Source organism: Hippopotamus amphibius, chromosome 15, assembly GCF_030028045.1.
Source record: "Hippopotamus amphibius kiboko isolate mHipAmp2 chromosome 15, mHipAmp2.hap2, whole genome shotgun sequence".
Taxonomy (NCBI): domain Eukaryota; kingdom Metazoa; phylum Chordata; class Mammalia; order Artiodactyla; family Hippopotamidae; genus Hippopotamus; species Hippopotamus amphibius.
In genome coordinates, this window is record NC_080200.1 from 12,651,835 (window position 1) to 12,674,170 (window position 22,336).

The 22,336-nt window shown below is 57.5% G+C and overlaps 1 protein-coding gene across 2 annotated transcripts in view; it reads right to left on the reverse strand.

The window, feature by feature from the left end:
• Positions 1 to 22,336, reverse strand: part of RFX1 (regulatory factor X1) — a 31,613-nt gene that overhangs the window by 6,015 nt on the left and 3,262 nt on the right. The window contains exons 2-10 of one of the 2 annotated variants that reach the window (XM_057710108.1): positions 17,187 to 17,555; positions 10,192 to 10,301; positions 9,887 to 9,970; positions 9,088 to 9,195; positions 8,007 to 8,123; positions 6,791 to 6,886; positions 5,232 to 5,326; positions 1,959 to 2,325; positions 345 to 526 (exon numbers count right to left, since the gene is read on the reverse strand). In XM_057710108.1, coding sequence (XP_057566091.1) covers positions 345 to 526; positions 1,959 to 2,325; positions 5,232 to 5,326; positions 6,791 to 6,886; positions 8,007 to 8,123; positions 9,088 to 9,195; positions 9,887 to 9,970; positions 10,192 to 10,301; positions 17,187 to 17,508 — 1,481 coding nt within the window. In that variant the 5' untranslated portion in view covers positions 17,509 to 17,555. The remainder of the gene's footprint in view (positions 1 to 344; positions 527 to 1,958; positions 2,326 to 5,231; positions 5,327 to 6,790; positions 6,887 to 8,006; positions 8,124 to 9,087; positions 9,196 to 9,886; positions 9,971 to 10,191; positions 10,302 to 17,186; positions 17,556 to 22,336) is intronic. The other variant, XM_057710109.1, reaches the window with a different exon arrangement.

Sequence of the window (22,336 nt, forward strand, 5' to 3'; positions counted from 1 at the left end):
AGGTCAGAAACGAGAAGTAACGTAACAGGGCATGTTGGATGGTGCTCAGTGCTAAGGAGAAAAAGTAAGGGGTGGGGGTGGATGTCAGGGAGGTGGGGGAAGGCTGCAGTTTTAGTTAAGGGGGCCAGGGGAAGTTTGAATCAGGAGATGGGGAAAGGCACATGAGGCAGAAGGCACAGTCAGTGCAAAGGCCCTGGGGTGGGAGTATGCAAGTGTCAGAGGAGCTGTGAAGAGGTCAGTGGGGATGGAGTGAGCGAGGGGACAGGGGAGCTGAGGACCTCGGTAACTTAGGGTGAGGGCGGGCCTTGTGGCTGCTGGGGGCTGTCAGGGGCAGGTGGCCCCACCTGGTGCCGAGGCGTCGGGTGCGCAGGCCCATGAAGACAGAGCGGATGAGCTTGCCGAAGGAGGCGGCGTTGACGGGCTCCAGCTTCTGCTCCTGGCAGTGCAGCAGGTAGTGGCAGTAGAGGGTGCTCCGCGGCAGGCTCACGCCCTCAGCCGTCTCATAGTTGTCCAGGAGCCACTGGACCTGGGGCCCGGGGCAGGACAGAAGAGTGCTAAGAATTGCTTCCATTTCTCAAGTGCTCGTTGCTAAGTGCTCTCTATGTTTATTTCTGCTTGTGATCTTGACAACCACACTGGAGAAGGTGTCGTATCACAATCACCCGTGGGAACTAAACCCGATGGAACTCTCTAGAACTGCACTGTTCAAATCAGTCACCCCCAGCCACATACGGCTGTTAAATTAATTTACGCTGAATGGAAAACGCCAATGTCAAAAGGTCACACGACGTATGAGTCCATTTATAGAACATTCTCGAAATGACAGCATTAGAGAAATGAGGAACAGATCTGTGATTGCCAGGGCTTAGGGATGTCGGGAGGGAGGAGGGCAACGGCGACTATAAAGGGTTAGCAGGAGGGAGACCTCTGTGGTGACGGAACAGGTCTGTATTTTGATTGTGATGGTGGTTTCCCAAATCTACCCATGTCATAAAAGGACACAGAAGTAGGCACGCTCACATTGTACCAATGTCGGTTTCCTAGTTAGATACTGTACTACAGTTAAGTAGAATGTAATTAGTGAGGTAACCTGGGTGAAGGGTCCACAGGGATCTCTGCACTATTTTGCAGCTTTTGTGACTATAATTCTTTCAAAATAGTTTTAAAAAAAACCAACTCGGTTCCTGGGATCTTTAAACTCACATTTCAAGTGCTCAATAGCCTCATGTGGCCAGAGGCCTCTGCACTAGGCAGCAGAGAAAGAACATTTCCATCACTGGAGGATGTTCTATCAGACAGCACTGGTCTAGCGAAGCATGTTTTCAGGACCCATTAGGGGGTCTAGGCTAGAAGCCAGGCTGCATGAGTGCGTGAGGGAGGTTCTGTCTTCTGAGAAAGCTTCCGTCTTGGTTATGGGGTCCACAGTGGATTTCCATGGGAGAGGGCAATAGTTAAAAATGAGGGGAAGTCGTCACTCCAGACCCCAAGCTCCAAGAGGTCAGGGACCACCCCAGGACAACCCACCCACAATCACAGCGCTGGTGAGGGGCCCAGTCAGGATTAGGATCTAGGGCTGCTCCACAGAGCCGTTCTGGGCAGAGGAAGTTATCTCGCTGCCTTCCGGATGGACAGAGAACCTTGCTCGGGGCAGCTCCTCGCATGGTAGTGCCTGCATCTCCCTTCCCTTGCTATCTATCCATCATCACCAGTTACTATCAGAGTAGCTGACACTTCTTGGATAATAGCTCCAAGAGTTTCATGCGTATTAGCTGAGGCCCGGAGAGGCTGAGTAACCTGTCTGAGGCCACACTGCGAGGACTCAATCCCAGGCCATCTTCACCTGAGCACCCTGACACCAGGCTACCCAGGCTCCTGCTGATGGTGGCCGGCAACCAGCACCCACCACTCCCACCCAGGGTCCCCCCGCCCCCTCCTCTGGGGCCTGAGTTGACACTTACAGTGGCTGGTGAGGCACGGGTGGTGTGAGAGTAGGACTGGCTGGCACTGCCCAGCACGTAGCCGCCTTGGATCACGTAGGCGCCCGTTCCGCCGCCACTGCTGCTGCCACTGCCGCCGCCCCCGCCGCCGCCGCCCCCGCCGCCACTGCCACCACTGCTGCTGTTGCTGGCCCCATTCCCACTGCTGGTGGAGCTGGCGACGACCTGGCTGCCGGACACGTACATGGGCACAGAGCCACTGCTGGCCACCGCCTGGGAGGTGGCAGGTGTGCTGACCTGGGCAGCTGTGCCTGCAGCCTCATAGTAGCTGGTGCCCGCCGTCTGCGTGTACAGCGGCGTCTCGGGGTAGGGGTAGGTGCTGGAGCGGCTGTGAAAGGAGTAGAGGGAGGAGTCAGTGGACAAAAACTGGGTGGCCCAGGGGTATGACTGAGGGAGACCCTGCAGCAGGGGGAGAAGGAGAGCGGGAAGCAACAGCCCCGTGCACTGGGCCGGCCATCACCCCAAGTGCATGATGGGTAATTTTTCACTTAATCCTCAAAGCGGCCCCCTGACTTGGGAGTCCCTACTTCAGATGTAAGGAAGTGGAACTGGAAGAGCCAAGTAACTTGCAATAGGCGACACACTTCAGTGAATCATGAAAAGAACTACTGAGGGAACTCTCTGGTGGTCCAGTTAGGACTCCGCACTCTCACTGCCGGGGGCCCACGTTCAACCCCTGGTCAGGGAACTAAAATCCCATAAGTGACATGGTGCAGCCAAAAAATAAAAAAATTTAAAAAAAGAACTACTGAGTGTCTGCTGTACGCTGGGCACTACTCTAGGTACGCTGGACCCAGGAGTGGACGAGAGAGAAAAGGCCCCGTCCAGGGGGTTAATGTCCTAGTGAGGGAGCCAGAGGAGAAGCCAAGTGCAAAGGGAAATCGAGGGGACTTCGGAAGGTGGCGCAAGCCAAGGTACGTGAGGCAGGAAGGGGGGCTGGAGAAGACGGGGGCTTTACTTCTAAATCCAGTGGCTGCCACCCTGAGGGGCTGGTCGGTGATGACTATCAGGGTACAGATGTGTTTCCCTTTGACCCAGTGATCCATCCAGCCCTTGAGAGTTCTCCAGCTATCCCAGGACCTGCATCAGGTCACATGAGCTCAAGGCTGCAAATCGTAGCAAGACAGTAAAAATGACTGGGGGTCCATCTTTAGTGGGATGTCAAGTTAAAGGGTGATGGAATCCTATGCAGGGGTGAGAGAGGAGGAAGAAAGTCTTGGGGACCTGCCAAAGAACAAGCTCCAGAACATTCGGTTAGGTGAACAAAAGAGGCAGGGAAGGGTGTGGATGGTGCCTTGGGAAGAAGGGGGCGATTACAAGGCATTTCATATCTACATCTGCCATCAGTGGGGGTGGAGGACCCATGGACTGGGAGCAGGCACCTCACTAAACATGGTTGGACACAGTTCTGATTTTTAAGCCCTCTCAATATATTAGTGATTTAAAAACATGTTAAATTTTCAAAATCCAGAAAGGGAGGTGAGGCCCATCAGGAGTAGCCTGGCTCAGAAAGTGCTGAAGGATGTAGGGGAGGGAGTCTTGGAGGCCTCTGAGGGCAGCAAGGAGAGGGACTGGGGTGGGAGGTATGGTCACCCAAGGTGCGCAGCATCGCCCATCAGACACCAGGATGCAGCTCGTGATCACTGTGCCCTGGTTCACATCAGTTCACATCTACTGTACAGGTGACACACCAAGAGTGTGTGACCTGAGCAAGTACTGGTAAGTGCCCCGCCCCTCCTCGGCAGGAACCAAAACCAGCCCAGCACTCTACGGGCAGCACGTGCTCCCAGAAAACACTGCTTTGGTAACTGTTTGCTGAATGACTGAATAAATGAATGTGTGCATCTCTGGACACAAGCTGGACGGAGCCAGGGATGGAGGCCCAGGGCCTGTGGCTTTGGTCAGGGTGGGGATCCGGGCCAGCAAAGGGCTGGGAATGTGGTAATGACCCACCACGAGGGAGAGGTGGAAGATACAGTGCGCTCAAGAACGTCACATAGCAGGAGAATCTAATGGCAATGATGGACTCCGTGAGATCACACACTATAATCACGGAGGGAAGAATTGAATCAGAAGCAAAAGCCAGACCAGGAGAGGCAGAAGAGCCCCTGGGGGCCCTCGGGAGCCAGGCTCCTCTCTGGAACGTCCTCTGTGGTCCCTGCCAGCGCTGGTCCACTGCACAGATAAGAGACTGGCAGCAGCAAGAGACTGGAAATAAATCGACAAAACTATGAGGTAGCTGGACACCGTAGACCACAACTCAGGTGCCGGAGCAACACCCCCTGGGGTCAGCCACAGCATCAGGACCCAGGGACCAAGTCATTCCATGAGCTAATCCAGCCCCAGTGTCATACCTACAAGGACAGGTGGCAGGGACATAAGAAAAAAATCAGGCAAATGCAAAGAAAGCCAAATGAAGCTTTCAAAAACTGAAACAACAACTAGAGTAACGATAAGTCCTGGAATTATTACCATGGAAAAAGGGAGCTCCTTCTCCATGGCAACATGCATGGAGGATCCCCAGTGAGGAGCCAGAGCCAGGGTTGGGGCAGGCCTGGGGATGACATCTGCCCGATGTGGCACGTGCTGACGCTGAGCTGTGTGCAGTACCAGGGAGTGGAAGTCACCTACGTGCTGGCTGGGTGGGGACTGGCTATGTCACTCACACTGCAGCTGTACGGTGGAGTTTCACACAGTGGTTAAAGGGGGTGACCGGGACCCACGTGGTGGAATAGTGGAAGAGCTTTGAGCTACATGGCAGGGGAAGAAACGGGAGACAGAACATGCTGCCTCTATTTCTGAACAAAGAAAGGGGGTAATTTCTATTCTCAGAGTATCTCTGGGAGGAAACAAAAAAATGGGTCGCATCATCCCCTCTGAGGCAGGGTTGGGGGTCAAGAATGAAGGAGATTTCTTTTTCACTGTTTAACATTAGCTCTTCCTTAGAAATGTTTATCTCGCAAAATTAAAAATATTTTTTTTCTTTTTTGTCTTTTTGCAAAGAACCAGATCCACCTGACTCCAAAGTTCTTATGCTGTGCCTTTCCCGACGTGCCAGGGTCCCCTCTGCTTTGCTGCTTCCTGGTGGCTGCTGGCTGCCCTTGGGGAGGACGCACTACCTGGCCTATCATCTGAGGCCTTGAAGTCTGGCTGGTCCGCTGGGGGCTGGGGCCTCAAGTCCCAGGGAGTCCTGAGCAGACCCACGCCCCCTCCTCCTGTCCCCTCCCCACTCACATGGCACTGGCCGTGTAGCTGGCATCACCGCCCTCCACATACTGCACTTGGCTGGAGTACACGTGTGGGACTGGCACCTGCTGGAGCTGCTGCACCTGGCGTGGGAGGAAGGGTAGGCAGAGGGTCAGGGGTGGGCCAGCTCCCCGCCTCTGCTTCTAAAGGTCTGGCAGCTCCCCAGCTGGAAGGCTGCACTTCTGGGCTCTCTGAACACCCTGAATGGGGCCAGGGCTGGGCATCAGGCACATTGGTGTCAGGAGAAGCTGGGACTCTCTGCTTGGTTTGGGCTAGGGCCTGAGGTGAGGTTGGCAGAGGGGACCCCAGACACAGTCCTACTGTGGGCGTGAAAGTTGAACCCCAGGGGCGGAGCCAAGTTCTGGTACACGCGGTCATTAAAGCCGGAGTCTGGAACTACAGGCGTGGCTTCAGGGTTGGAGCCTGCATCGGGACGGACCCCTGCCTACAGGGGCGGGGCCTAGAAATCCTGAACAGGATACTAGGGGCGGAGACGGGGCCAGGGGTGGGGCCCCGTTTGCGGGCCAGAATCTGGAACTACAGACAAAGCCTTAGGGGCGGGGCCTGACTTCCCCACCCCATCCCCCACCCCAGTCTGTAGGGACAGAGCTGGCGACCTGGAGCCCGCGTTTGGGGGGATCAGAGGCGGGTCCCCAGATTGGCTGGGTGGAGGTGGGGTCTACAGGGCCTGCGGGGCCGGGCGCGGGCCGGGGCCGGCGGATCCCGCCCCCGCCCGCCCCTTGCACCCCGCCCGTGCGTCCGCCACCTACTTTGAGGGCCGTGGCGGCCGTGCCGAACACTAGCACCTGGGGGACTCTCTGGATCCTGACCCTCTGGTCGGGGCTGGCTCGGGCCGGCAGCCCGGGCAGTGGCTCGAGGACCACTTTCTGCTGCGGCAGGAGCAGGTGCGGGGGCAGCACGCCCACCAGCTCCACCCACTGCTCGGCGCCCGGCTCGTAATGGGGCGGCGGCGGCTCGGGGCTGCCTAGCTGCGGGGCCTCCCCGCTGCACGCTGGCGGTTCCGGGGCCAGCACGCCAGGCCCGGGCCCAGGCGTGGGCGGCCGGGGCGGCGGCTCCGGTGGCGGCGTGGGCCGGGGCTCTTGCTGCTCTGCCTTCCTAGCGGGAAACTGACTGCCTGAGCTCTGGAGGACAAACAGAGACACTGGGGGGTCACCGGGGGCGGCCGCGGGCGGGGCTCCAGGCCTCCACCGCCCACCAGGCTGCTGAGCTCAGGCAGCAACCCGACCAGAAGATTCCCCACCCCGTGTCAGGGAAGGGAGAATCCAGGTCTCTCTGTTAGCAAAACCTGGGCCCTGAACTGCCATGTGCGGGGAAAGAGGAAGGCTCCAGGACCGGTCCGCAGCCCAGGGCCAGAGGTGGAGTCCAGGATGGGGCTGGGGTTCTGAAGGCTCCAGCTGCCTCCCCCCATCCAGATCCCCCCAGGGGAGCTCCATGCCCTCCCTGCGGCCTGAGGGGCCTACACCCCTCCCCAGCCCAGCCTGGGCTTGGCCCCAGTTTGCCCAGAGGTAGGTGGGGGAGACACATACCTCTTGAGCCACGTGGACCGGCTGGAGCCCTTGCACCGTGAGCTGCTGCACGGGGCCAGCTTTGGGCACCTGGGGAGTGGCCTGGACCACGGACCTCTGGGGAGGGAAAGGCAAGTCAGACTGTGGTAACTACGGCGATGATGGCTGCCCACCTGCCCCTAAGCACCACCCCCTGCCCACATGAACTCATGTAAGCCTCACAGCAGCCCCGTAAAGAAAGAGGCTGCCTTTCTCCAGCTTTTCACTGCTGGCCCTGCACCAAGTGCCTTCCAGGTTCATCACCAGGTTAACTCTGGGCGCCATGTTACAGGTGTGGAACCCAGGCTCAATAAGGTGAGGCTGACGGGAAGTAGGACTGAGAGCTGAACTTGGGACTGACTGAGGGAGGCCCTGCTCTCCACCCCAACTCCCTACGTGGGTTATCCCGCATGCCCGCATCCATGATGGCTGTCCTGGCTGTCCTCACGTCCATGCTACAGCAAGGATGCTGGCACTACCCTCAGGGCACAGAGTGAGGGACAGAGGCTGGGAGGCGGGAAGCTGCTGAGTGATGGGGCCGGGACTTGAACCCAGGCCTAGAGGTTCAGAAGGGCTGTGGTGCCAGGCAGGGTCTATGAATCCTTCAGGGTGGGGTTTCTGCTTTCCTCCAGGGAAAGGGTCTATGGGTTTCTTCTGGTTTTCCGAGGGACTGGGAACCCCCCAACCTGAGTGGTAATGACCAGTTGGCAGGCAAGCCTTGCCGCTTAACCTGCTCAGGCCGCCGTGGCTGGCAGCTCAGAGTGAGGCCTCCTCTGGAAGACTGGGCATGGATTTGGAGGCTGAGGCCTCTCCCTGAGCCACTTAGGGGCGAGCCAGGACTTGGCCTTGGGGTTTCCTCCAGGCAAATGGGCCCAGAGAGCCCAAGGCTGTTTCTCCAAGCTGTTTCCAGTGCCTGTTCAGTGTCAGGTGCTTTCCATGAGGACACATTTCATCCTCACGGCAGCGCCAACCACCCTGCTCCCAGGCCCCAGTGAAGAAGCCATTATTTAGATGAGAACCCAGAGTCTGGAGAGAAGCAGAGGTGCTTGCCAAAGGCCCAGGTGGCAAGCTGGGGCTGGACCCCCATCTGCTTGTCACAGGCCTTCCCCACTGCAACTCCCATGGACAACTGAAGGAGGATGCAGAGGCCACCTGGCCAGCACCCTCGTCCCTGCCACTGCCCGCCTTGGCCTGGCACCTCTTGGGTGACGGGGACACTCTGCTGGACGCCATGGACTTGCAGCTGCTGCGGCACCGTGCCCGTGGGGGCCCCAGCCGTCTTGCCGGAGGAGCTATTGGCCTGCACCGGTGACCGCTGCAACGGAAGGAGACACAGAGTGTGTGTGGAGCAGCCGGGGCCTGACAACACCCTGCTCGAGAGGGCTGTCCCGAGAGCTATTTGGGGAGGGCAGCAGCTAGTGGGGACGTATCCCAGCCACCTAAGCTACTAACCATCCTGTGCATCCAAATGCCTGGTCCCTACCGCAGCCCCAGTCATCCCAGGGCAAGGCTCAGAGTTCAGCCCAGAGATGCTTGTGGGAGACCCATCTTCCCCAGCAAAGAGGGCTGGGACTATAGCCTCAGCTCAGGGGGCCACCTGCTGCCTCCATCATCAGACAGGCTGCAGCCCTGATGTGAGAAAGGGTAGGTGAGAGGATCCCTACTTTCCAGATGAGTTGCTGATGCACAGATGGGAAGGGACATGTGCAGGGCCACGTAGCTGTGAGTGGTGGCACCAGGTGCTCACCCCAGGTGGGCTGGCTGTAGAGCCCGTTAGCTCTGGGGCATGCTGTGTCACAGTGGGTATCATTAGCTGTTTTACACATAGAAAACTCTGGGCCCAGTAGGCTCTGAGGGCCTGCTCAGAGTACCCCAGGACTGAATAGCTGAGCCAGGGATCTGACCTCGAGCTCCAACTGCTGACACCCATGCTCCCGGCCACCCGCGTTCGCCTGCCTCCACACCCTTGTTGGTGTTCAGGGGTCTCCAGAATCCACCCTGTGGTGAGAGGAGGAGCCTCTACCCACCCTGTCAAGGGAAGAGGGGCCCACTTTGCCTCCTGGGATGCCGTGCCCTGAGCTGGAGCTTCAAGGCTCATCTTGACCCAGGGGAGAAGCTGCTGCCGCCTCCTCCCGGAGCCAGACTCAGCTCAGAGACAGCAGGGCTAAGGATCTGGTGGCCAGGCCACCCCACCCAGGGTCAACAAGGACTTTGGAGGAGTGAGTCCTCACTCCTTTGGGGAGAGGGGCGGGGAGAGTGGCCAGAGGGGCCACACCTACCTCAGGAGGTGAGTGCACCTGCTGCGTGCCGTGCACTGCCAGGGAGACCTGGCCACCCTTGCCGCCGGGGGCTGTGTTCTGCACCACCAGACGCTGCGTGGGGAGAGCCTGGAGCCAAAAGAGAGAAGGACCACAATTCACTGACAACGGCCTGTGTGTTTTTCATGAGCACCTGTGCCACACCAGGCGCTGTCCTAGTGCTGCGTGTCTGCTAGTTCATGGAATCGCCCTGACAGTCCCGATGCCACAGTCGCTCCCCCGCTTCACAGAGGGGACAGTGAGGCTCAGGACAGCGGAAGTACTTGCCCGAGGTGCTGGAGCCCCTAAGCATCAGAGCGGGAGTTTGTGTCCAGTGAGCCTGGCTCTGCAGGGCACGTGAAATGGGATCTCACCCTTGAAACCTGATGGGACTTTGTCCCAGTCTGTGCTGGCCCCCAACACCTGGTGTGTAGCCTTCCAGGCAACAGACCACTATGTGCTGACGCCCCTGTGCTGGCTATAGGCTCTTGGTTCCTAACCAGCTTTGGGTTCTCTGCTTTGGGACACTGGGGCTGGACCCACCAGCCGCGTTCCTTACTGTCAATCCTCAGGTCTCTCTGTTAAGATGACGCCTGCAACTTCTCCTTCCCCGATGGGCCCTGACTGCCACGGCCTCACCGGCTGGAGGCAGCAGGTGGGACAGCCCCTGGCTAGGCCCCACAGCCTCGATGCCGGTGAGGGCAGATCCGAGGAGGCCACAGGGGTTGGTTCTACACCCTGGGGAGGCTCTGAGCTGGGGGGCTGGATACAGAGTGCTTACCTGTTGGGGCACCGGGATGTTGGTGAGCTGGAGGGGTGACACGTGGCCCGGCTTGGCCTGCACACTCGTCTGGACCAGCAGCCGCTGCGGGGGAAGGAGGAAGGACCTGAGCCGTGCTGGCTTCCCCAGGGAGGCCCGGCCCGGGGGGGTTCGGGGGACGGCAGCAGTGAACATCTTGATAAGAACAGGTGAGCAGATGGTTCTGGCAGCAGGACTGGGAGGGGGAGCAAGGTACGCACAGGCACAGCCTCACAGCCCCCATCATGTGCCCTCTCTACCACCCCCGGGGGAGGGGGGTGTCCTACCTGCTGGGTGCCCTGCACCTGCTGAACCACCTGAGTGGGAACTCCGGTCTGGCTGGCCGTGGAGCCCGGGCTGGCCTCTGACACAGTCTCGCTGGCCCGCATGGTGCCTTCTGTAGGGAGAGGTCACCAGGTCAGCTCTGCCCGCTGCCGCTGCCCCCACCCCGAGCCAGAACCCGAGCACGTTGGAATGGGATGATGCAGCCTGAAGCCGGCTCCGGATGGGGCCAGGCTCTCCAAGAATCCTTCCTAGCCCCTGGCCAGCCCCAACACTGCCCACTGGGGTGGGCTGGGGGCCACAAGGGCCTATAATCCTCAACACCCAGAAGCAGCCTCCCCCCACCCCTACCCTCACTGTCCTGAAGTCAGACCAGAAGCGGTGACTGAGAAGCCACGATGCACTGGAGGCTTGGAGGGATGGACCCCTTTGCCCAACAGGTGGGACTGTGGACCGTGACGGCCCCCGCCCCCTCCCCCGGGTCCTGCAGCCTTGGAAGGCGTCAGGGCCACCTTCCTTGAGATGACCCCAGGGACGGAAGCAAGTCAAAGGAGTGGCCCCAGAGGGTCTCAGCAGCCTGTGGCCAAATACCCCCTCCCTCTCCACTGTCCCCTCCTCCCTGTCCTCACTGGGGTGCGGGCAGCAGAGGCCAGGCGGGTACTCACGCTGACAGGCAGCTGAGAAGAGGCAATCATAGAACATGGTGTCCACCCACCCCCCACTCAGCCCCTGCACCCCGTCTGTCCCGGGGAGCCTGCCCGGCACTCCTCGCTCCTTGCCCACTTCTTCAGGAACAGCAGGCTGCGCGGGCGGCTTTATACCTGCAACCTTGGGGAGCTAATCCCCCCAGTGCATGTGGAGCTCCTGGCCTTCCTCTTGGGATAAACACACTTCCCTCCCAGTGGGCAGAGCCCGAGCGGGGCCTTTGTGGGGCTGGGGCTGCACTGTGGGGTCAGGAGGGAGGCTGGTACCCAGAGATGCTATCAGGAATGCGCAGGTTGAGTTTCATGTACATCTTGCTAAGTGATTAACAGGGGAGCTGTGGGGGGTGCGGGCGTGGAGGGCAAGTGTCCCCGAGAGCACTGGTTGGGAGACCTTCACCCCCGCTGGAACAACATCCACCCCACCCCCTCTGTGTGGCCTGGTTGCTCCCAGCAGTTTCAGAGGTGGGGTGGGGCTGGGGGTACACAAGTGCCTGCCCTTCCTCCAATATGCTGCCAGAAGGAGCCAAGGTCCCATTCCTGTCCCCTGGGAGCCCCCTGGTGGGATTGGAGGGAGGAGGGCAAAAAATGATAAGAGTAACTATAGGGCTTCTGGTGCCCCAGGCACTGCACTAGGGTCCTCCTGGGCAGCTGGAGATGGAAAGAACTTTTATTACCTCTGCTTTTAGAGAAGGCAGCAGAGACTGGGAGAGAGGAAATGACTTGCCCGAGGTCACCCAGCCAGGAACTGGCAGGCCAGGACATAGGCTTGAGTCCCTGCCCACATGAACCTCAGACCATGTGTGCAACCCAGTCACAGGTCAGACCCAGACTGAGGCCCCAAAGGCAGGGGTGTGTAGACTCAGGCATGTGGGTACATGAGGACAGTGAGCCGTGGGCCTATGGGGTCACCACAAGATCCAGAGCATCCCTTTGTGGCTCAGCCTCCAAAGTGGGGAGCTGGGCCTTGGCCGCTGTGGGGAGACATGCAGAAGGGCCTGGCCAGGACAGAAAGGTCACCCCAGGTAGAAGCAAGGACCTCAGGGGCCAAATCTGGGGCAAAGCACATGAACGCGTACACATTGGTGTCGGGGAGTGGTGGCCAGATGTGGGGCAGGCATTGGAACAACCACAGACCTGCTCGGCCAGCTGCCTCTGCAGCCAATTCCAGGAGGCACTAATTCCTATGTGTTGCTGGAATCGTCCCTTGCATCTACTTAGGCTTCCCTGAATTGTAAAAGAGGAAGCCCTCACTGAGCCGGCCGGCTGGGAGAAACCTGAGAAAGCCCTGAGTCACGTGAAGGGCCCGGCACACCTGGGTGTCCATGAGGCGCAGGAAGCCAGGCAGAGCCCAAGGGACAGTGCCTGACTGAGGAGGCCTGTGGCAGGTTTAGCCTGGCTCAGGGTGGGCAGTGAGTAGGGGGCTGGCCCCAGCCATCTCCTAGGCCCCGGTGCTCTGATGAAAATGCCAAGGCTGGTCCTTGAACAGCACCCTAAGCAGCTGGAGGCCTGGGGACTTGCTGAGATCACGCATCTGCCTGGGACAGGGAAGCCCTGGGAAGCAGTGTTGCCCATCTCCTGCCTCTGGGGTGGCCCTCAAGGCTGGAATCCCCATCCTTGCCAGGCCAGAAGGGCACGCCGCGCGGCACCATGAGGATGAGCAGGTGAGGTTCCAGAGTCTACTCTTTGGACAAGGGGCTTCCTGTGTACGAGCCCGTCTGCCTGTGGCCAGGGTGGGCCCCCTGCCATTGTGTCTATCCCTGGCTGTGTGTGTGTATCTGTGTGTCTGTGTGTCTGTGTCTGTGTCTGCAGGGGGACCCTGAGCGTCTGCATTTGTCTGAAAACTCCATTCTGGACATGTGCACCAGACCCGTGAGGGCCCTGCTGTCTCAAGTCTCTAGCCAGGAAGTAGCAGCTGATTTCCTGTCTCTCAATCTGATGAGTGTTTCTTCCTCCCTGGGCCTTGCACTTCCTCACTGAGACATACTCATGCCTCAAATGCCACGAGCTACTTGGGGGAAGATAGAGGGAAGCCTGAGAGGCTCGACTCCAAGCTGGGTCGCAGTTCACCACGGACAACAGGTGGGGCAGTCATGGCCCTCTCCCTCCTGATCCTTTGCTCCCCTCCTGCCGATGATTTCAGCCAAAGGCTCTTTGGGGGGCCTGTGGATTTCTGCTGCCCCCAGGGTCCTGAGTCCCTTGGCTGCCCCGACCTCAGTTTCCTCATCTGTGCTTGGGGACACCGACAAACACCCTCCATGTCCCTCTCCCAGACACAAGTCTTGTTGGACGCCCAAGGACTCCGAGTGAGACAGAAGCAGGAAAGAGAGGGTGAACATGGTCCCTCCTTCAGCCCAGCTCAATCCACTCCCACAGGCTAGGTTTCACCTTCCTAAGGACAGCTGGTGGGACACACAATGCCCTCCTTCCACCTGGGTTTCAGGTGAGAGTCTGGTGGCCTCTGAGGATGGGGATTTATGGATCTAGAGATTGTTCCTAAGCCGGGAAATTTGAGCTTCCTTCCCATCACCTCCAAAGTCACCTTAGGGCAGAGCTTGCGAGGATCGGGCTGGATGAGCTGCTTCTGGTGCTGCTCCTGGCGGGCTTCCAGCCTGGGCTCCAGGTCTGGGTCCAGGGCCCCTCCCTGCCTCCTGCCTGCAACTCCCTGGGTCCCTGCTCAGCTCAGATTGCTTCTGGCTCTGGAGGAGCCACAGGCACCTTGCTGCAGCCTTTGCTGGTGTCAGTTACACCCCCACCTCCACCCCTAGGACTGGCTTCCGTGGCCCAAAGGCCACCCTTAGATAAAAAGGACACTAAAACTGGGAGAGGGTTATGGAGGAACCCTAGGAAATCACAGCAAGGGGATGGGGGAGGGGACAACGGAGCAGCACAGGTGCGGTCACAGGGCGCAAGCCAACCCCTCCTCTTAAAACAAATCAAGGAAGCACTGCCCAGTAACCCTTCCAGGGACAGGCTTGCTCCTGGCAGAACTGGGAGCAGAAGGGAAATGAAATTCCCCGGGACCACTGTGAAAGACAATTAAGCCACTGCCTGACCAAAGAAGGGAGGCCGAGATTCACGTCAACAGCCAGTCACTCCAACACTGCAGCCTGTCCACACTGGGTGCCCCACAGTAAGATGGGGGGACCAGGGTTGGGTGGGGGGAGGAACGAAGGCTCTGACCTGTACGCATCAGGGCCTCCCTGGGCGAGTGCTAGGAGGAGCTGGAGAAGACAAGGGGAAGAGAGGAGCTGGGCTGGGACTTGGGGTGTTCTGAGGTCTGGAGCTGTGTGTCCATTCCAGGCCCTTGTTCTGGGGACCCTGGACACCCGAAGCAGCAAAAGCCAGCACTCGGGAGGTCCAGGGACAGCAAGATGCCCTGGAGGCTACGAAAAGCCCTCCTGCCTGCTCTTGGCTGTGCAGGGACTGATGGGATAGGAGGGCTGAGCTGGGTCAGGCCAGCATTTACGAGGGATGAGCCGCCAAGAAGGTCTGGGATGGAAGTGCCCTCGGCAGAGGGCAACATGAGTGCAAAGGCCCAGAGACGAACTAAGCCTGGAAGGTTTGCGGAGCCACAGGAAGGCCACTGGGGCTGAAGCAGATATGCTAAGGGGCAGGTTAGTACCAGGTAGGACTGGGTGGTCAGGAGGTTGGACACTTGTCAGCACGGTTACAGGGAGTGTGGAGCTTTTGAAGCCCTTTCCTGTGAGCCACAGGGGGCCAGATCTCCTAGGGCCAAGAAAGGCCAGGCCAAGGTTTCTCAGAGAGTGCCCCCAGGGCCACCTGCCCTGGAATAATCTGGGTTGAGCTGGGACATGATGGGACCTAATCAACAGCTGTCAAGAGGCTCCCTCTGGTTGCTGTGGGGGAAGGACCGGGAAGGGTATGGGCAGAGGCTGCACTAGGGTAGGGGCCATGGAGGTGGGAGAAGTGATGGGTTCTGGCTGGATTTAGGAGGTGGAGCCAAGAGATCTTGCTTGCTCAAGGATGGGTAAGACAGGGGACTTCCTTGGTGGTCCAGTGGTTAAGACCCTGTGCTCCCACTACAGGGGCATGGGTCCAAACCCTGGTCAGGGAACTAAGATCCTGCAGCTAGGGGGAAAAGAAAAAAAAAAGGATGAGTAAGACAGGAGTCATTATCACCTGGGGGTGATATTTACTAGGACAGGGAAGTCTCAAAGGAAGCCATATTTAAAGAAGGAAAAAAAATCCAGACATCCATTTGGCCATGCCGGTTTGAGAGGTCCCTCTGATGGCTCACAGGTGGCTAGGACTCAGGACTGAGGCCCAGGGCGCAGACCTCAATGTGCCATTGTCAGCACAGAGGTGGCGTCGGAAGCTGAGACACTGGACAAGGCCACCATGAAGGGAGAACCACTGGAGCAGAGAGGAGGCCTCAGGCCTGATGAGGTCACTGCTGACAAGGTCAGGGAGATGAGGAAGAAGCAGCAGAGGGCTGAGGGGTAGCAGGGAGGTGGGCAGAGACCAGGGCAGGAGGGCATCTCTGGGAGGAGGGGGACCAGCGTGTCAGGCGCTGCCCAGAGGCCGAGGAAGAGAAGACTAGAGAGTGACCAGTGGAGCGACAAGACGGGGGCTGTGGGTGACCCTGACTGGGAGGGAAGGTGCAGACGGCTGAGGAGAGAGCCCTGGGTGAGGGAGCAGACACCAAGGAAGGGAGGACGAATCCTCTGAGGAATTCTGACTTAAAGGGGAGAGAATCGGGCAGCAACTGAAAGGGGTGCAGGGCCTGCGGGGCCCGCTGAAAGTGGGAGCTCTTACATCTCTGCAAGCAGCTGGAAAAGGTCAGCAAGAGAGGGACCAGGTGCTGAGGCTGGGATGGCAGGAGCAGGTCCTGGAGGGGGTAACCTGGAACAGGCTGGGGGCCAATGTACCCTTCCAGCAGCCAGAAAGCAGAGCTGGTGGAAGGCTGCCTGGGTGGGAGAAGGGGTCCTTCTTGTCATGTGCCTTGCCTCCAGTGAGGTCAGGTGCAGGGTCAGAGATCAAGAATACGGAGTGAGAGGGAGATGGGGGAGTGGGTTTCTCGGAGAGTGGGGGGTATGCTGGCAACGAAATGTAGCAGGATCCCTGTGCAGCACCGAGAACCCCCTGGAGATTTGTGGCCCAGTGACCCTGGCCACGTCCATGGCCTGGCCTCACTCTGCACTCAGCTGACTCTCACATGCCATCCCTCTGCACCAGTCTGTGTGGTAAAGAGTCACTGTCCTGAGCCCCTGCGTGCCCCACCCCCGGCTCTCCCTGGGAACTACGACACTGCCAGGAGCCTCCAGGATGCTGCCGGTGCCCAGCTGCTTCTGTCCTGGTCCTAGGGGGCCATGTCAATTGCCACCAATTTTGCCTTTTTATTGTCCTATGGTCCTAAACGCAGTCTTGACCTGCTCCTTCCACAGCCTCCCAGGATGCCCTTAGGATTCCCACCACTCCCTTTTCCACTCTGGAAGGACCGGAGCCAGCCTCAATGTGGGGTTTCGCCGCATCTTGCCCTCTACACAGAGCACATCAGAAACCACTAATGACGCCCAGTCCTGTTCTGAGCTCCACCTTCTCCCTGAGGGGAGTGACCGCCTGTCCCGACCCTCTGCTCCCACTTCCCTCTGCTCAGCCCATCCCCATTCTGGAATAAGCGGGTGTGGGGAAGATGCTCTAGGAAGGAACCACAGGTGCCATGACCCAAGCTTCCTGGTCATTTGCTCCACAGTCTCAGGGGCAGCCACGGTGACAACAAACAGAAGCGCTTGGCCACACCACACGCTCATGAACTCGCCGAGCCAAGAGCCCCACTTGGCCTGAGTCTTGCCAAAAATGAAATGGGAGCGCAGGGGAAGTGATCCCTGCAGACCTCCTTGAACTGCCGCAGGGAGCACCTCACACGCAGCCCCGGAACGCTCAAAGCTGTTATGATTCCTGTACAGCTGACGGCTGTGTGCTCACCCTCCATCTCCAGCAGGCGTTTGCAAACTAACCCCACTGCCCAATCCTTTCTTCAAGTGACACCTTACTTGAGGACAGAGACAGAAACAGCTCTAAGAGCTGCCCTTTTGGGGAGGAGTTTGGGGGCACAGAGGCCTCCCTGCGTGGTCAGACTACTCCTTCCCCAGAGATGCTCCCCGAATCCCACCTGGGAATTCCGGAGAGTTTAAGAGCTGCCCTCCTGGTACCAGGCATGATAAGTGACAACGGGAGGGCACCAGGGTACCCCCACATCCAGAACGCCAGGCTCCCCAAAACTCCCTCTGGAGTTGTTCACAGAGTGCCCTGGGTCCGAGCACGTGTCCACTTACCAGAGACGGTGACCACGATGTACTGCTGGGACGCTGGGGATGGGACGGGTGCGCCAGCCGGCTGCGAGGGCGTGGGGGCGGCCGGGAGCTCTGTCACGTACTGCTTCTGACCGCCCGGTGGCTGTGCCTGGGGCTGTGGACTCTGCAGCTCAGTGACATACTGGGGCTGGGGGGTGGCGGCGGTGGCGGGGGGTTGGGGGGGCTGGGGTGCCGCGGAGGGCTGTGGTGGCGTTGGCTGGGGCTGGGCCTGTGGAGGGGCCTGTGGTGGCTGGGATGGTTGTGGGGCTGCCTGTAGCTCAGTAACGTATGCCTGTGTTGCCATGCCAACAGTGGGGAAAATGGTAATAAATAAGGCTTTTTTTTTTTTTGCTTGTTTGGGAAGAAGGGTGGGGGGAGGAAGAGGGGGAGAAAAAGAAGGAAAAACAAGAATTAATCTACAGACAGAGGAAACCAGGGACAGCTCCTGGCTCCCTAGAGACACGTTCGGGTTCATCACTAACTTAATTAAATCCCGAGGCTGGTGGTGAGATATAACCAACTCATCACTGCAGGGCAACTGAGTATGCACCAGGGCTGGTCTGCACCTCTTCCATTCACCTCCGCCCAGGATTCCTGCCTCCTTCCTTCCCACGGCCCGGCGCCTGGGGGACCCCTGTGCTGGGAGAGCTCCAGCTCTCACCCAGAAACAAATAGCACAGTTCTCCTGAGGGCTCCTGCAGGCTGGGCACCGCGCTGCTTTCTTTACATTACTTAATTTTAATTTTTTTTCCTTAGGCGAGCCATGCGGCATGTGGGATCTTAGTTCACTGACCAGTGATCGAACCCGCACCTTCTACAGTGGAAGCGCAGAGTCTTAACCACTGGACTACCAGGGAAGTCCCTACATTACTTAATATAAAACTTTGCAACAATCACATCTGAGTGTGGGTTCCTCCTGCCAGACGAGAAGCTGAGGCTCAGAGAGGTTAAGGAGCTTGTCCTAGGCCACACCGCAGGGAAGGGGCAGGACTGATTCTGAACCCTCGGCATTCTGAGCTCTTGACTAGTTGGCTAATTGCTGGAAGGGAAAGTCATGGGGAAAGCTGTCATCCAGCCAGCCTGTGCCAGTTCCCTACTTGCCTGCCATCTGCGCTTGGATTCTTGGCTAAGTATCATTCCCAGTGGGGTGCCAGACACGGCGAAGGTGTATGAGTCCAAAAAGCCCCTTGAGCTGCTTGTTACCACAGAAGCGAGGGCAGTTAGGTGTGGCGATGCCAGATGTGAGCTCCTCACGGAAAGTGGCCTTCTAGGGCCAGGGGCAGCTGGGCTGGGGGCAGGCCCTAGCCACAGAGCAGGCCCAGCAGCCGCCACTGACCTCAGAATGGGGCCCACCTGACCGGGCAGAGGCAGCTTCTCTGGCTGCTAAAAGGTTGTGGTCCCTCTCCCAGGAGCTGGGTGAGGTACCTGGTCCCTCTTGCTGAGCCCCGCCCCCTCTTGTTAAGCCCGACCCCTTCTTGCTAAGCCCCACCTCAGCAGGGAGTGGACAGATGGTTTCCTGACTCCTGCACTAATGAGCCCTCTCCCCAGCTCTGAGCATTCGAGGACAGTGGAACAAATGCATGAGTGGTTAAGAGAAGCTCTATCCCCCACAATTTCGTGGCCCCTGGTGGTCCCAGAGGTATTTGAGTGTAAGAGCTTTGCCAGCGGTCGCCATGACCTGTGGCCTTCAGCAGCATGACACTCCAGGGCTGAACCAGAAGCTCTTCTGCATTAACCCTCAAGCACCTGTGTACCATGGCCAGCCAGCCGCAGGGTGACTAAAAGTGAGATTTTCAAGGGGAAGGGGAAAGAGAAAAAAACAACTGCTGCTTGTTGATCAGAAGCCCCAGGAGCATTTCACTGTGATTACCTACTCACGGCAGGCTAGCGAGGGAGAAGCCACTGTGCCCATTTCACAGGTGAGCAAACTGAGGCCCAGGGATGAGCTTCCCATGGGCCTGCAGCAACCAGTGAGGGAAGAACTTGAAGCCAGGTCTCTCTGACCCCCAGATATGTGCTGTTAGCTCCCAGCCCGACTCAGGGAACCAGGCCCAGGGCTCATTTATTTCTCACAGTCAGTAGATGGCATCTTTGCTACTTTTCAGATGGGGACACCTGAGCCCCACCCACAGAGGTAATGCCACCTGCCCAAGGCCCTGGTGAGAGCAGCAGAACTTGGGGGTGGGGAGCTCACCAGAGCAGCCTGAGGGACACCTCAGGCCAGGTAGCACAGTGGTTCCTGTGTTCTTCATGCCTCCCTATACCTCACGCCCTGGAGATCTGGGTTCTGCCCTTGGATGCCGAACCCAGGAAGAATCCAAGTCAGCAGGGGGCAAGGCAGGTGAGACACAAGCCCTGGACCAGCCAACGCATGACCTGAACTTGGCTACCTCCCTAGCTGTGTGGCTTGAGGGAAGGGTTTCCCCTCTCTGGGCCTCCACTGCCCTATCTGTGCAATGGGAAGACAGCAGGCCTACAATGCAGAGCTGCTGTGTTCAGTCCAACCATGCGGGCAATGCTTGACCAAGCACCTGGTGCAGCGTGAGAACTTAAGAAATGACTCTGGTTCCCATCATTGCCCAGGGCCCTTTAACAAGGCTTCAGGCAAGACTACAAAGCCTCCAGGCCCTGTCTCCCTGCTTTGGGCTGCTGAGTACAGAAGAAACAGGGGCTTCTGTCTGCACTTGGGTGTGCTCACTAGGCTCGGGGTAGGCTGAGGAGGGGCCGCAGGGAACCGAAGGCTGGTGTGAGCAGAGCTGGCAGAGCCCTGAGGCCACTCTCCCTGCCAAGCCTGGTCATTATGGAGAGAGGGGCAGAGACAAGGGGAACGGGCCCTGGTGCAGGTCCAGGGGAGCTGTTCTAGGCTTTCCCACTGGGCAGGATGGAAGGGTGGCCTCCCAGGGACTCAGGCAGCAAGGGGAGCTTTCTCACCTGGAGAGGGAAGAGGCTACTGCCTGCCATGCGCACAGAGAAGACATCTTCCCCCAGCCCCTGCCCTCCCCAAACTCTTTTCTGCCAGTATTAGAGGCACCCGCCTCCTCAGGCTTCCTCGCACTACTGGGTCCAAACTCTGGCCCACATCAAGTGCTCAAGACACTGCAGCTGATCAGCGCCTGTCTGCCCAGTGTCAGACCCACCTCCACATGAACTCTGGCCTATCTCTTAATACATGAACATGTAACTGAATTTCCTCTGCACCTCAGTTTTCCCATCTGTCACCTGGGGATGATGAGAACATCTGATTCATAGGACTGTTGCAAAGATCCAATGTGATCAGCCAGCACCCAATAAGCACTGAGAAGAGGAAGTTGCTATTATTATTATTCATTCAACAAACATCCATGCCAATTGGGGCTGGAGGGGGAAGGAGAGAGATACAATCCTTGAGCTCTTGGAAAGAGGTGCCAAGCGGGACTCTGACTCTGGTGTTCATCAGCCCCACCTGGGGAGTTAGTTAAATGCAGGTTCCTAGGCCCCACTGCCAGAGTCTGGGATGACCCTGGAATCTGCTGTTTGAGCTAGTCCCCTGGGTGATTCTGAGGCAGGTGTTACTTGGGGCACTGAGAAACCCTGTCCTGGACTTTGCCAGCCCTAGGAGAGCTGGCCCCTTGTGGCCCCTCCCACCACAAAAGGGCTTTAAAAGCTCCACACTTGCTGGTGCTTTCTCCTCCTCGAGGTGCAAACCCTGCAGGCCTCTTCCTTTCTACTGAGGCGCAGGGGGAGGCGGTGATGAGACAACTGAAAGGCTGAGCTCAAAAGGGGGAAGGGGAGATGGATAAAACAGTTAAACCAACTCCTCTATTGGAGACCTTCTCAGTACTATCATTGTTAGTCTCCAGGAAGAATGATACAGAGGGACTTCCCTGGTGGCACAGTGGTTAATACTCCTTGCTCCACTGCAGGGGGCCTGGGTTCGATCTGTGGTCAGAGAACTAGATTCCACATGCATGCCACAACTAAGAGTTCGCATGCTGCAACTAAGGAGCCCACGAGCTGCAAGTAAGACCCAGTACAATCAAATAAATTAATTAATTAAAAAAATGATACAGAATGCCAAGTTTCCCATAATTATTTCACCAGGGAACCCCTTTTCTTTTCCGTTTGTGGATGACTAGGTTAAGCAGAGTTCTGTAGGGTGTTCCCTAGAGAGGATTAAGTCACAAATACATACACAGGATTAGGAGGTCCCCATCTATTTGAGCATGACTCAGCAAATCTGTTCCTTAGCAATGAAACTGCCAAAAAAAGCACCAATAGCTGCACCTATCTTCAAAGTCAACACCTGTTTTTAGAGAATGTTTGACTCAATTATTTAGGTCAGGGGCTGGCAAATTTCTGTGAAGGGCCAGACAGTCAACATTTTTGCCTTTGAGGGCAGACAGTCTATTGCAATGACTCAACTCCGCCACTGGAGTATAAAAGCAGCAACAGACAATATGTAAACAAGCAAATGTGGCTGCGTGCCAATAAAAGTTTATTTCTAGACACTGCAGTTTGAATTTTATATAATTTTCACATATCATGATATATTATTCATGTCATAAAATATCCTTCTTAAAAATGTAAGAATCATTCTTAGCTCACAGGCCATAAAAAACAGGTGAAGGCTGTAAGTTTGCCAACCTGTTTTAGATGCCAGATCCTTAACCAAATGGTTTACATCTTGGACAAGGTCCTCCCAAGGAAATGGAAAGAGAACCTCGCTTTCCTCACCTGTAGACTGGTTTCAAAAATGAACTTTTGGGGGAACAGAGAAATTAAATATAATAATGTAAGTTGCCCTCATCTTCTATATCCACTTAGTTTGGGGTTTTTTGGTTTTGTTGGTGGTCGTGTTGTTTGGACCGTATCGCTTGTGGGTGGGACCTTAGTTCTCCAAGCAGGGATTGAACCTGGGCCCCAGCAGTGAAAGCTTGCAGTCCTAACCACTAGACTGCCAAGGAACTCCCTAGCCAGTCAGCTTTTAAGACTTGTCAATAATTCCTCCAAAACAGATCCTAAGGCTGGGCATTTCCCTCCATTTTTATCAATACCATGCTAGTCTGGACTACCATCATCTCTTGCCTGGACCCACTCAGCACTGGCTCCTGGCTTTACTCCTGCCTCTACAGTATATAAGATCCTTTGAAAAC